General features: G+C 34.5%; 1 protein-coding gene across 4 annotated transcripts in view; it reads left to right on the plus strand.

The window, feature by feature from the left end:
• Positions 1 to 15511, plus strand: part of LOC124634364 (modifier of mdg4-like) — a 486707-nt gene that overhangs the window by 125528 nt on the left and 345668 nt on the right. The window contains exon 5 of one of the 4 annotated variants that reach the window (XM_047169926.1): positions 6123 to 7424. The exons of the other annotated variants lie outside the window; for them this stretch is intronic. Coding sequence (XP_047025882.1) covers positions 6123 to 6946 — 824 coding nt within the window. The 3' untranslated portion in view covers positions 6947 to 7424. Of the gene's footprint in view, positions 1 to 6122; positions 7425 to 15511 lie in introns of those variants that run through there. 4 annotated transcript variants of the gene reach the window in all.

A 15511-nucleotide genomic window follows, 5' to 3' on the forward strand; every position in this document is an offset into this window, starting at 1 on the left:
AAATCAAGTGACAGACATGCAAAGTATCTCTATTTTTTCTGAGTAGTGTACATACTTGGAAAAGTATGTTGATACTCACAACAGTGTGCTAATGAATTCAATTTTCACGCAATGTTTTTATTACAGACGCGGTAATGGTCCCCACTGCTAGAGGGGGGATGAAGCTAATCCATGATAACGAAGTCTTCGTCAGGAACAAGAGTTGGGGCGGAAGCGCCCACTGGGTCTGTAGGAGAAGACATTACGGCTGCAAGATGACCATACTGACCAATGGTACTAGCGTCGCCAAAATAAAAGGAAAGCATTCCAACCATGAAAATAAATAAAAATAATTGGGAAATTACTGTGTAAGTAAGTATCGGGGATATGATACGTGTCCTTAGTCTACTTTTTAGTTGTAGCCAAGGGCGGGTCCAGCTTGTGGTCAAGTAATTTTTTTTTTTAATGATGTAAATATCTATTTTAATATTAGGTACCTACTACGCTGAAGTATCGGCCATTATTTTTGTGGGAGGGAATAATATAAGAGTAAAAGGTGTAATTTTTTTTAGTTAAAAAAAATAAACGCAAAACAGAGTACGTATGAGTGCTTTCGTATAAGGACTACGATAAAAATGTACTTATCAAGTATAGGTTTTTATAGACCGCTAAACATAGTTAATCTATATATTTTTATAAATAATCAATGAAGTGAAGAATAAGACGCGAGTGGAACGAGTGCGAATTTTTCTACCCCATGACGCGCCCCCTGGATCCGTTCTTAGTTGTAGCTTTCGTTATTCATTTACGCCAACTTCAAGGTTGGTAATCCTAAACGTTACTAGGTGCTGATTGAAGTCAGCTATTGTGGCATCTGACAAACCATATTGAGGAAACACTAAGTTTTGAAAAGTATTTTGCTTATTAAGTTCCAAATTATATCCTACTTCCATAGAGTTCTTGCTCATACTAATTGTTTTTCAGATGCCGTAATAATATCAACATCTCGAAGAGGTCTGAACCTCATATTCGAGGACGAAATATACATGAAAAATAAGACTCAAGGGAAAATTACGTATTGGGTGTGCCGAAAGAAGTCCCGTGGATGCAAGGTTACCGCCCGTACTTATGAAAACAAAGTTATTAAAATTAATGGTAAACATAGTCATCACTAAGATTTATACTGATACCAACGGCTAGTTGACCGCTGTCAGTTTCATGTAGATTTTGTACTATTGTATAGCATACTAGCTGTTCTATCTGTGTCCCGAGGTAACTATTTCACGGACCCAGAAAAAAATATAATTATGTATGTAGGTACTGTGTACCAATTTATTTGAAATCGGTTCAGTAGCTTTGGCGAGAAAGTGCAACCGATAGAGTTACTTTCGAATTTGTATCTTTATAAAAATTGATTGCAGTTCGTTAGTCTGACTAAAATTCGAGAATGGTTGGACCGATTTTGCTTGTTTTGGGTTTAACATGTTTGTCGAGGTCCAGGGAAGTTTTAAACGATACGAAGTTCGCGGGATCAGCTAGTTAGAAATAATAATTTGAAATTATTATTTTTATATTTTATTAATTCGGAAGTACACAAATAATGGTTGGACTTTTTTTGGTTATGTTTAAGTTGTTTTTCTAATTTTCTTAAGTTTTACTGTATATAGTTACATACATGGTTAAATGATTACATTTGTACATAATATACTGTTAAAACTTACATTAAACATACTTAATTTTCTTTTAATTCCATTAAAATTGTTTATTGATATATGACTGTTATTGATATAAATTAGATAAAAGATTTTTAGCTCGCTTTCAAAACGGACCTTTCCGTGTGTAGTCTAATTGAAGCTTCACAAAAAACAGGTGTGATTTTTTTGTATTTCAAATAGCTAATTTAAGTAGATACCGATTGATGTTTCCCATCTAATACACATTATTTTTCTGTTAAGCATATTTCTTTCTTTAAATAATTTTGCTTACCTTTTTGTCTCCAAAAAAAAAAAGGAATGTAAATATACTAAATACATATCTTATTTATTTATATAACCTCTAAGTTATAAATGTTTTACATGTACAAACGTTTATTTTCAGAACTTACTTACTTGACAAACATTCGAGGTGGTTATTCTTTGCAATATGAAGATATGGTATTTATAAAAAATAAAGTGAGAGGCCAAAAAATATACTGGGTTTGTAGGAGACGGCGTCAACGGTGCAAGGCGAGCCTTATTACATTTAATAATACATTTGTGCGAATGAATGGCGAACACAACCATTAGGGGGCGTACATAAAATACGTGAGATGTTCAAGGGGGGGGGGGGGAAGAGGGAATCGAGTCAAATCACATCTAATGTTACGTTGGAGAAGGGGGGGTCGAGGCAAATATCATGCAATTGTTTTTCTGAACGAAACAAAAATAAAATATATAGGTACCATTTTGGTCCATTTACTCCAGAATGTACATGCTTAAGATTTTTTTACTTTTCGAAGACAAGTTTTTTTCTTTTTACAATAATAGAATCCAACGCGATTACGTAAGAAACCCACATTTTGAAAAATCTCACTTGAGATTGGAGAATGGGGGAGAAGCTTGAATAAAATCCCACGACATCTCACCAAGGACGGAGGGATAAACAGAGAATTTAAAAAAAACACCTCGCGTAATTTATGAACGCCCCTTTATTGAATTTAGTCTACAGTAGATTTTCGTTTTTTTTTTTTTTTTTTTTATTAAATGATTTATTTATATCTTAAGTTGTGACTAATCTAACACAGATGTTGTAACTTAATCAATAGCTAGAAAAGTCTGTGAGCCCCCGGTTTTGTCACCATATTTTGTGGCCGAGGAATCATCGTTAAGAATCTTGATCTAAATAGCAATAAATGTTGTAACAAAAAGTGATTCTATGGGTCCTAATCGAGTGATATTTACATATATGGAATAAATATGTTTAATGATTGGATTTGTTTTTTATAAAAGAAAAAAATATTACGTGAAATTACAAAATTTTAATGCGTTTGTGTTTGATTCAATTTTTGCCTTTCATCATCTTCGTTACGCTTTATTTTTTAGTTGAAGTTATTTTCGGTCGTAACCCATTACTAATAATAAAGAACCGGTTTAATATCAGAAGTGACAGCAAAGGCAGGCGAGCCATTTTGAGATGTGTCAATACCTCTAGAATAATGAAATGTCCGGTGCGCGTGATTACCGACAATTATGATAGTTTATATACAATATTCTAAATGAAACTTAATCTATCTTTATATAGAAAGAAACTCAAAACTAATAAAGAGAGTAAAAAAAAATGGTGCTCATCCCTGTCACCCGTCAGTGTACCCGAAAGGCTGGCTGCTAACTTTGGACGGCAGTGTACCTAATTATGTATTTAGTTGTACAGAACGAATATTTTATTTACTTTAATTGTAAATATTAATCTACAGTACATACTTTATTTACTTTCTATTGATCGTTTGTGCAAAAGAATAATTCAACCTAAAAAGGGTGTTTTCTACGCTTTTCTTTAAATATTCGAGAAAGAAATATGATCGTTAAAAAAATGGGTAGTTATTTTTTTAATTGGCAATTGATTAATTTGATCACAAAAAAAAACGGTGTTATTTGCGATATTTTATTTCATTGAATGTTATGATTACAGCAATTTTTGGAACTACATCTTATGGCAAGCGATGCTTATACGTCGGTCTAAATAGGTATACTGTTCATCAAAACGAGGGTGTGAAGATAAGATGGAGATGTGTCAGGAAGACCACCGGCTGCCAGGCTTTCGTCATGACTATAGACAACATCATCATCAAACAACGTGGGGTTCACAATCATTTATAAATCATCATCATATTTGGCATTTATAGAAGCTGTTGATTTGCATCCGTGCCAAATTCAAGGAGGTTATCATAAATACGTAAATAAACAATTTAAAGTATGGTATGCTGGAAACTGATATGTGCTGCTTTTTTTGTTCTTGTAATGATAAAAAGTCATTTATTCAAAAAAAGGCTGACAATCAGCCCCAAAAGCGCCCACCCACTTCCTTTGTTTTTGCTGGGAAGAAGAAATGGTGGAACAAACTTCCCAGCAACACAATTAAATAGTACCCTAATTTCTATTAAATTAGGGTACTATTTAAGAATTTAAAATAATTTATTTCAGAATTAACTCAATTTTATGAATTAAATTAATGAATGATCGTTGCGTATGCTTAGTGTTTGCGTTTGTGTGAGAGCGCAGCGCGGTTTCAAGGCCAATGACACACGCGCCGTGTTTAAATACGGCTGGGTGAGACTGACGGATTTCCGTAAATAATTATGAAAAAAAATACTGAAATACTAAATTTTATTGTTGTTTTGGGTCGATAATCCTTACTAATATTATAAATCGGAAAGTGAGTTTGTTTGTTTGTTTGTTCCGCTTTCACGCCGTAACTACTGAACCGATTGCTTTGAAATTTTGCAGACGTAAAGTCAGAAGTCCGGATTAAATAATAGGGTACTTTTTATCCCGAAAAAAATAGATATTCCCGAGGGAAAACAAAAATATTGTTTGCTTGATGGATGGATTGTAGATGGCGCTGTGTGTCGTTTAAAACAAGGTAATATATTGCAAACGAATATAAACATGTAAATTTAGAAGCTAAATGATACGATAATGAATCCCCGAAAATGAGGAATTCCCGAGGGATGATGTACAATTTGTTTAATCGTCTAAACTGTTTTTTTTTACATCTACTTATATATTGCAAACGAATATGAACATATAGAAGCTAAATGATACGATAATGAATCCTCGAAAATGAGGAATTCCCGAGGGATGACGTACGATTTGTTTTATCGTCTTAACTGTTTTTTTTACATCTACTTATCCTGAATTAACTATAATTCAACGAATTACTAATTGGTATAAGTATTAGTTAAGTTATTTCGTTCTTGAGGTATGCGATAGATGGCGCTGGGTGTTTTTAAAACGTGGTAACGATGTGTTTTTAAAATACATAAGAAGTGGAATGATAGCTTTTTAAAACGTGGTGACGTTGTTTTTTTTAAGATACGTAAGAAGTGCAATGATATCTCGCGCTTTAACCTGTAGCTCATTGTTCAATCGCGAGCTTCCCGATAGCTCGATAGATGGCGTTGTGCTTTTCTGTATCGTGGTGTTAAGGTTCGCCGCGAATTAGTCTGTTTTGAAATCAGTGGGGCCCAGTAGCGCCAGGGCCAGCCGCGGCTGCGGGTTGTTCGAAAGAGGTACCGCGGCCCTGGTATATAAAAGGCCTAGGACGGAACACGACGATTTTAGTCAGTAAGAGTCTGACACTCCCTCACCGCTGCTAACCCACAGCGGGAGGGGTGAACCGAATTCCACGCGGGCGAAGCCGCGGGCGGAAAGCTAGTCAATAGCATAATTACGTCATTGAATTCAGCACGGATGCGAATCAACAGCTTGTTTCGCATAAATTAAAATGTATGGCTCCGATTCCAGTAAGTGTTAAGGCTTAAACCAAATGGGCTAATGAATGATCTTTTCAGCTTCGTAGATCGTATCATAGCTGTGTTTGCTGTTAGAAAAAACTTGTTAAAATTGTTGTGAAATGTGAAAATGAACTTTGACCATTTTTACTTGCATTTGTAAAATAAAGTTGTTCTAATTTTTTAATAGTTAATTATTATACATTTATATTATGCTATTAATTTATTATACAATGTTATTTATTTGATCTGGTGCCAAGTGATCCTAGAAACTAAATATGGTTTCAAGATGTTCATGTAGACTTCTTGTTGTTGTAAGTGGTCAAAGGGTTTTTTCGTTTGAAATAAATAAATCTGATCAACACGGGTAGCTTAATTTATTAATATACAATGTAAATAAATTATTGTAAAATTTTGTTTGAAAATAAATGTAAAATAAAGATTATTTTTGTTTTTGATAGTGTCTAGCAAATGAAGTAAGTATAAAACGAGAACGAAGTACCTAAGCATTTAAATTGTGAGTACTAAATATCTGGATACTGTCGTACATAACAACAACAAAAAACTGTTTTTAAGACAATAACTTTATCGCTCTCTTATTGATTTTTATGATACCTACAGATTTAATGTTACCCATCAATTTATTTCCTTTCAGTAAAAATCATACAAAAGGAACCAAAAAAAGTAGAAATAGTAATTCAGAAAATAGAAACATTGAATGAATTCAAGCTACAGAAATACAAACTAAACAAAGTAGTAGAAACACTATTACCTAAAATAGAAACAGTGAATGAAGTAAAACAACAAACAGATAAACAAAACGAAACAAAAAAACTAGAAACACCACTACAGAAAATGACAACAATGAATGAGGTAAAAAAACAAAAAGACAAACAAAAGGAAACAAAAAAAGTAGAAACACTATTACAGAAAATAGAAAAAATGAATAAAGTTAAACAACAGAAAGATAAACAGAAGGAAACAAAAAAAGTAGAAATGCTATTACAGAAAATTGAAACAATGAATGAAGTTAAACAACCGAAAGACAAACAAAATGAAACAAAAAGTGTAGAAACACTATTACAGAAAATAGAACCAATGAATGAAGTAACACAACAGAAAGATGAAACAAAAATCAAAGAAAAGGAAATACAAAAATCTGCAGAAAACAAACAAAATGAAGCAACAACATCTAGACAAGAAAATAAAGCAGTGTACGAAGAACCTAAACGAAATGATGACGAAGAAGTTGAAGAAGGTTTGATCCTAAGAACTAAATCAGGAAAGCAAATGCTTGTAGTTAAGGGCAACAAGTATTTCAATGAAAGGGAACGAGGCTGGAAGATTGAGTGGCGATGCTCAAAACGATGTACCCTCGGCTGCAAGGCTAATATTGTGACTGTACGAGACAAAATTGTTAGACGCAATGAGTATCATAATCACAGCAGCGGTCCTGATTATATGAAATATGGCTATTAGTGAAGATGGCTTAAGACCCTTTTCTCTATGATGACCATTTAATTTCTTAGTTGTTTTCGACACGATATAGGCTAGCTATTTTTTGAAAATTTGCTGAAAATTTGAAAAATAATATGGCCAACACACGTTTCCATTAAACATGATTAAATGTGTCGTTATTTCTTGACCTTATTATAGTTGTATTTTTAGGGTTGCGGAAGCAAGGTAAATTTCTAGTCATACCGATCAGGGATTTGAAAATTATGATCTCTATATGATTCACATCTATGTGAAAATACTAATTAACCATATTTTATTGATGTCTCTGTTAAATTAAATATAAATGTATTAAGTAGCGGATGTTTCAAAAAAGTATTTTATTCTCACTATCACAGACATTATAATGTAAAAAAATATATATTTATTAAAAACTTATTGAACCTAAATGTTTAAAGGTATAATGTGGTGTTGTATACAAATAAAATGATATATGTAGACATATCCTCAATTTTATTCGAAAGCTTTCACTTCATCCTAAACACTTTTTACTATGATCCCGCATTAATACAATACCTTCTTTTTTTAGAATATTTGGTACAAACACCCCGAGGTTGTTTTTTCATGGTGAACAACTATAAGTTCCATAAGAAGAGACAGACGGACAAGAGAGTGGAGTGGAGATGTGCCAAGCGCAAGACTCTGGGGTGCAAGGCTACCGTCACTACCATCTATCAAACTGTCGTGAAGCGTGGGCACCACGAGCATAATCATTGAAAAGTTCATTTTGCTTATGGAAGGTAAAATTATCCTTTATTTGTTTGTTATCGTTTCAATAATTTAAATTTCACAACTCACTTGGGATGTTATTATTCGGAAACTAAGGAACTCACATGTGAAATATTAATTTATAATTCATTAAAACATCATGTTTAATTAGATTAGGTTGTAAAAGAAAAAATTGTGTCTGTTTCGTATGAACGTTGTTTTTTTAACGTTTAGTAATCAGTATATCTTACCTATACTTATATCTTTCTTTTTAATTGTGATTAAAAGGAATGAGATTTGATTATGATTTTTCATTGAAATCGTTTTTTGCAATGCAATTCAAATACAAGCTGTTGATTTGCATCCGTGCCATAGTCAAGGACGTAAATATGCTAATGATTCTCGACCCAAATCAACGAAAAAATGGGTAGGTAATTTTTTCATGTTTTTTTCTTATTTACGTATATCCGTCAGTGTAACCCAGCCGTACTTTAATTCGGCGCGTGTGTTACTAGCCTTACTACCGCGCTGCGCACTCACACAAACGCAAACGATACATGCACAAAGCATACGCAACGATCGTTCAATAAAAATCGTAGATCATCCAGCCTACCCAAATTCACCCAATCACAGTGCGAGTACTCCCACACACTCGCCTCGCCGCTCCCCGCGTGCCCTTGAAGCCGGAACAAACAAGCGCCGACGGCAAGCAGTGTGTTTGATGTCGCCGCCGCTGCTGCGTACGTGCGCTTTGAATTCCGCGACGTGTAGGTACAAAGTGCGAGATGACGGAAAACTACACGAACACGAGTTGGTGGCGATGGTCCGCCTGTATGCCATCAGTGACAACAGTGTACTAACAGCCATCCATCCTCCGAGCCTTTTCCCAATCATGTTGGGGTCGGCTTCCAGTCTAACCGGATTCAGCTGAGTACCAGTGCTTTACAAGAAGCGACTGCCTATCTGACCTCCTCAACCCAGTTACCCGGGCAACCCGATACCCCTTGGTTAGACTGGTGTCAGACTTACTGGCTTCTGACTACCCGTTACGACTGCCAAGGATGTGCAATGACAGCCGTACATACCTATGTTCCGGGAAATGTTTACCGACCGGGAACCCTCATCACGGAGGGTCATGCTGGTCATGTGACAGACTTATGTGCTAGGACCGTTAACTTAGTGCTTTCGACACATTAAAAACGAATGTGATAGTGTTATGTTAGCTGAAGGACAACCAGCTACTTCGTCGTGCTCGATTGTGCCAAGAGTGTGAAGGTGACAGCTTTGAACAGTACCTCCGGGTAACTAAACTAGGTAATTTATTTATTTGTACATTTTGTAAATACGTAGTCAGCTTAATCAATTTTATTAGTGTAAATAAGTTGATTTCTTAACCACGCCAATAATACCTACGAGCCGAAAGAATCACCTCGTGCCTACACTTAACTAACACATCTTTCAGTAATTTAATCGAAAAGTAAAAACAAAATTACTACGAAATCTTTACGCTGAATGTTAAAGCAAACCGAAAATGTTATCAATCAGCTGTTAACAGGTCAGTGAACTTTCCTTTAGCGCACTAGTATTACGTCATTAATAAGATTTCCGTGTTCCAAGGTCCTAAGACCGTTAAGAAGGAAGCAAAATTTCTAATTATTAACCAATTTAATTCAAAAATAAAAACTAAATCACTGCGAAAACTTTATGCTGAAAGATAAAGCAAAACGAACATTTTATCAATCAGCTGTTAACATGTTAGTGAACTTTCTTTCGCGCACTAGTATTGCTTATTACTGTAGTTAATAAGATATCTGTGTTAAATTTATGCTCAAAAATTAGTAAGTAAAGTAAATCGAAGTTAATGACAATAATGAAGGTGATTTTCGAAACTTTAGGTAAAATGATTGCTATCGCGTATCACTCGGTCTCGCTCGCTCGCGCGCTCGCGCTGTCATGTCGTAGATAAGACACTCACACATCGACACTCACGCACACACGTAGACATTAGTTTTCTCTGTCTACGCACACATAGCTGCCATCACGCACACACTGTGGCCGCGGGGCAATTCTGTTATGATTTGTGTTTAACCGTGGGCTAAATTCTGAAATACCATGAAATTACAACATCAAAAAAAGCAGCGCATATTAGCTTTTTCCCACCTACCGTAATTCAAATCGATTATTTACGTATTTAATTTTAACCTCCTTGACTATGGCACGGATGCAAATCAACAGCTTGTATAGACATATTAAAAAAACAGTCTATTATTAATAACTCCTAAGTAAACCTACTCAATCAGTGCATGATACTAAAAATAGTGCTTTTAGTCATCAGGCTTGATTAACCACAAATGTACACAGCTTCAATGTAATGTTGTTCCGTTTCAGAGAAGCATCATTTCTTCATCAAATCAGGCCAGCAGATTATTCTAGTCCTAGGTGATGTCAGATACAATCGCTACAAAGAAGTCAAGGATAAAACCTTTTGGAAATGTGGAAGGAATAAGGCGGGGTGCAAAGCATCGGTCATCACTTCAAATAATGAAGTCTTGCAGTTTAAGAATTTCCATAATCATTAATGTCCTTCCAGTATATTTATCGTTTAAATTATCGTCCGCGTTTATTATCTAAAATACGAAAACGATATTAGTCTCAAGTCTGAATGATTCTCAAATCTTTATTTCCTGTATGTAGGAATTGATGTGATATTTTGGATATTTCAGGATTTTCTTCAACTTTTATTTACACTGTGATAATTGTATAGTTTACTATGCAAAGTGATTTATTTTTTCAAAATATATTTGTGCTTTAGTTTTTATGACATCTTTATTAAATTGCATAGCATTTTCGTCTTACGTAGTAGGTAATAGCTATTAAAATAGCATACTCGTGTACTCGACATTTAAATATCCAATATTAATGAATAATGACGTAGTGATCTCAGTGTTTTAAATGCATTTTTTTAGATAATAAGCAATCTCAATTTTAGTATTAATAGTTGTATCAACAATATTCTAGTCATTTGTATTAAGGTTTATAATCCAATTTATAATTCGTATTTACATTAACCGAAAAGCCGCAGTAAGCAAAAGTTACTGCACACCTTGTTTTTTGACTTTTTCTGACTCGTCTTAGGGAATGCGCCGCGAATGCGCAGCACGCGAGCCCATCGCGAGCTGTCCGCGAGCTGCGCGCGTGCATTTTTGTTCGTGCGCCGCTTCTGCGCCGCCCGCGCGCAGCTCGCGCGCGACCTAAGCGCAGCACGCGAGCGGCGCGCAGGCGGCGCGCGACGTGTGCCATCTTCGATAGTACTGAGCCAATATACGGAACTGTAAGGGCGAGAACTGATTGCGCGCAGATCGCGCGCCGCTCGCGCGCTCTATACGAGCCTTGCGTGAGTTGCGCTAAAGAGGCGCACCGAACTATTGCAGTGACTGCACGCGCGCAGCTCGCGGACAGCTCGCGATTGGCTCGCGTGCTGCGCATTCGCGGCGCATTCGCTGATGTGGACGCACCCTACTGTGACATCAGATGGGAAAGAAGGATAATGTTACTTAGCCCTTCATGTGCTTAGTAACTTTTGTTTAACTCGGTCTGAGAATAGCTCAGTATAACAATTATCTAGTCATAGGTAGCTGTAGTTTTAGTCAGTTCATATAATATAATCATGAAAGCCTTTTATATCGTAATCGTCGTAAATTCATAATGATGTTAATGTTTATTCAGTAGCGGAATTTTGGGAAGATAAAAGTATATAATAATATGTTGATATTAATTATCGAATACAGCGTATCGATAAAAAATAATATTTAAATGAGCTTAATGGTACGAGTACGTATTTTCGATTTCTTACGATCTCATAATAGTGTGGTGAAAATGAATTGTCTGTAGTTTTTAGGTATTATAATATACCTACATATGAGCATTTTAATACTCTAACTTTCCATGTGCTATCTAAACGTCAAGCTGACGTTATTGTCTGATAATAATATGAGCTTTTACCTAATGTATCGATTTCCGTCTAAATGGTCTACATTCCTTGATCATTAATATTATACGTAAATGGTTTAAATCGTCTTCTGTGTTGTTATTTTATTTTTTTATTTTTATATTTAAGTTTTGAGACTTTTCTTTTCAGTGTTTTTTTTCTACTATTTTGTTTTTATTTTATCACCGAACTCCAGTAGTTTTACAACAGTGAATTTCTATTTTTCAGAACTATATTACGTGGCGAATCGATTTGGTAACATGACCATGGTATTTCGGAATGAGAGGTACAATAAGAGCACTGATCGAGACGGGCGGGCTGCATGGCGGTGCGTGAAGAGGAACAAAGGTTGTCGGTCCGTCGTAGTCACGTTTATGGGCGCTGTAGTACAATGTACCGAACATAATCACGGTAATTCGCCAGTCATAAATAATAAAGATTAAGGGACAATTTTGCCTAGGAATGTATATCGACGTGCAATATATGAGAAATGTTTTTTTTTACGTAGTTCAGTTTTTGGAGAGAACTAGAAAATCGTTATTAATGTTCGTAAAGTCTGACTTTGTCGATCCATATCTTTTTCACACAGCAATTTGGGACTACTCGCCTTAACAAAAGATGACGTACGTAAAAAGTCCTTTCTAATATCATATTGTATATCGCACGTCGATATACGTTGCTCGTTGCCCTTTAGCTTGGTGTATATCTTGTTTGTAGCTGTAATTCTTACTGTAGGTTGCATCATTTAACTATAACGATAACCAGACCATTTTCAGTTGTCAAATCGCCTACCAATGGGTGGCAAGTTCCTACATGGCAGGTTATCGTAATAGTTAACTGTGTGTTAATGATTTATTTGATAAAGAACAAATATAAATTAATAGAGAACAGAAAAAATATTATGTAAGTTTTAGATAAATATATTGGCATGAAATCGTTAGCATAAGTACCTAGGTACGAGTACAATGTCTATTTTTATCTAAGTAGGTAAGTAATGAATTTAATATTTCCTAATTAATTGAAAATAAAAAATTCGCTTTATTTTTTTTACTTCAAATCTAACTTACTTACAGTGTTTTTAGAACCTAAGCGTGTAATTAAAATATTTGTATTTTAAATAATTTATTATTTATTGTCAATAAACTGAAATAGTACCTAATTCATCAACCCACAAGAGTCCAACGGACACAGTGACCTTTTGTTTAATTCTAATATGAAGGTATGTTGTTTATTCCGAATTTAGATTGCAAGCTGATTACAAGTTATTAGTCAATGTGCTAATAACAATAAAATATGCTGAATAGATACCATCATCATCATAAAACATCAGCCAATTGCCGTCCACTACTGAACGTAGGCCTCCCTCAAGGAACGCCAACCATAGGTAATATTAATTTATTATAACTAATGTATTCTGTGTGTTTAACAGGACAACGCAAGGAATCCCATTCGACGAGATTTAGACGAAAATTAAAAGAAGATCCTGAACGTTATGCCGAATATCTGCGGTTGGAAAGGATTCGTGACTCAAAACGGAGAGAAGAAATGAGAAGGAAAATGGAAGAAGATGTCAGTTTGCGAATATTGGCTAGAACTAGGAGCAAAGAGAGAATGCAGGCATTTAGAATGCGGCGTAAACAGGATCGTGAATCATCATGAAGTTGGAGCCAGAAGAAAACCGTGATTGAATGAGAAAAAAACTGAATTCATATTTGTCAATCCTAACTAATATTATAAATGTGAAAGTAACTCTGTCTGTCTGTCTGTCTGTCTGTCTGTCTGTCTGTCTGTCTGTCTGTCTGTCTGTCCGTCTTTTCTTCACGCCTAAACTACTGAACCGATTTGTGTGAAACTTGGTACAGGCATAGTTTGGAACTTGAGAAAGGACATAGAATAGTTTTTATTACAAAAAATATAAAAATAAAATTTATTCCGGACATATAGCGCCATCTATTGGTCAAACTAAAAATCTGCCGGAAGTCACTATTCCACGCGAACGAAGTCGCGGGCAAAAGCTAGTCTATAAATAAGTAGATTTGATTTTGGTTGATCTGCAGTAATTTGATGTTGCATCCGCGAAATGTTAACCCTTCAATCATATTATTACACTTTATGACATTAATTGCTAATTTTATTCGGCAACATTTAACTATTAAGTTTCCTTAGACTATAAATTAAATGATAACACTATCATTATTAAATAGAAAATAATATCTAGGTAATATTTAAATTACATCAGATCTGAATTGAAATTCAATGTTTTTTTACAGAATTCGTGGCGTCACTCCTCAGGGCCAGATTTTGCACCAGGGAAACCACAAACATATACATAGGAGGACACAAGTTTTTCAGACATTCCCGATCTCTCGTCGGCAATAGAATAAGATGGACTTGTGCCAAGAAGCACAAACACAAATGCAAAGCATCAGCTGTCACTATCGATGGAATCGTGGTCTCAACTACGGGACTCCACTCACACACTTAAATGTACGGGACACATTGCCTGCTTGTGGAATTGCGCGATAATGAACCTTATGCTTGAAGCATTAAGACTGTATTTTGTGGATGTATTTTATTAATTTATAATCGTTTGTAACAATTCCAATTAAGTTAAAATTCTTTATAAAAACGTAAGGAACTTTCACCTACATCAGATTTTTCGACAGAGATTTCTAGGTATTTTAAAAGTTACGTAAATTTAAAGAGAATAGGGACTACGTGAAATTTAAATTTCACCTTTCGGTGCGTTTTTGCTGATGTAGAGACTTTATTGAGAATTTTGTCGTGCCTTGAGAAATTCTGAAATATTTATGAAAAAATATCAATAATACATTATCGATGTAGAATTTGGGAAAGAATTAAAGTATTTATGTCGAGTTGGAATCCAGCGAAGATTGTGGAATAGGAAGCGGCATGCGATTGATACTTCATGCTTAGCGATTCCAGCTACCTACTCTTATAACTTGTGCATTGTTTAATGTTCCGTGCTAGCGACGAGTATAGAACCCATAATATATCGTTAATACTTTTATAAAACTTAAAAAAGGACCCATTGGAATAACTATGTAGGACCTTTATCAAAACAATACTAAAACATACCCACGTCGATGGGTAGAGAAATAACTGGACTTTCAAAGCAGGCCATTTTAACTTATTAGGTGTTATTGAAAAATTACTGTGAATTGATCTAAATGTAATATATTTTTATAATATTTAACGTATTATGCACATTCCAATTGTCTAAGTACATAATGTCTATGTAAGTTTCGTTAAATGTTTGAGATAATGTAATCGTTGTTATTGTAATGATAAAGTAATGTTACCAAAGGAGCTTTCAAATTTACTGGTCATGGAAATCATCTTAAAATTGTTTTATAATTTTATAAATATTTAACAATGTGTAGTAGTATTGAAGTATTTGAAAAGTATAGTAATTATTATCTGGTTGGTAAATCCGAAAAGTATTGTTTATTAACTATATTATAAGTATTTAGTGTTTGTAAATACTGCGTCTTGTAAATGTATAAAATGTTTGTCTTTTCTTGCTTTTGTTTGTTTTTATATTTTGCACATTTGTTTTTGTTTAAATGGTGCTTTTGTTTTTTTTTTTTTATATCACTAGAGTGATAGACGATGACATGATAGTTCTTAAAAAATCCTCTGAGTATTTTAAAAATAAATCTTTTTAATCATCAGTATTTTAATTTACAGTTTACGTTATTTATTTATTTTAGACATGAACAGTACATAATTAAGTATTATAATTAAAGTCTCATCAATTTTCGATTATAGTTTTTAAAGATACGTAGAACAGTCGTTATTCTGCTGGCTTA

This window comes from Helicoverpa zea, chromosome 11 (genome assembly GCF_022581195.2).
Source record: "Helicoverpa zea isolate HzStark_Cry1AcR chromosome 11, ilHelZeax1.1, whole genome shotgun sequence".
NCBI lineage: Eukaryota > Metazoa > Arthropoda > Insecta > Lepidoptera > Noctuidae > Helicoverpa > Helicoverpa zea.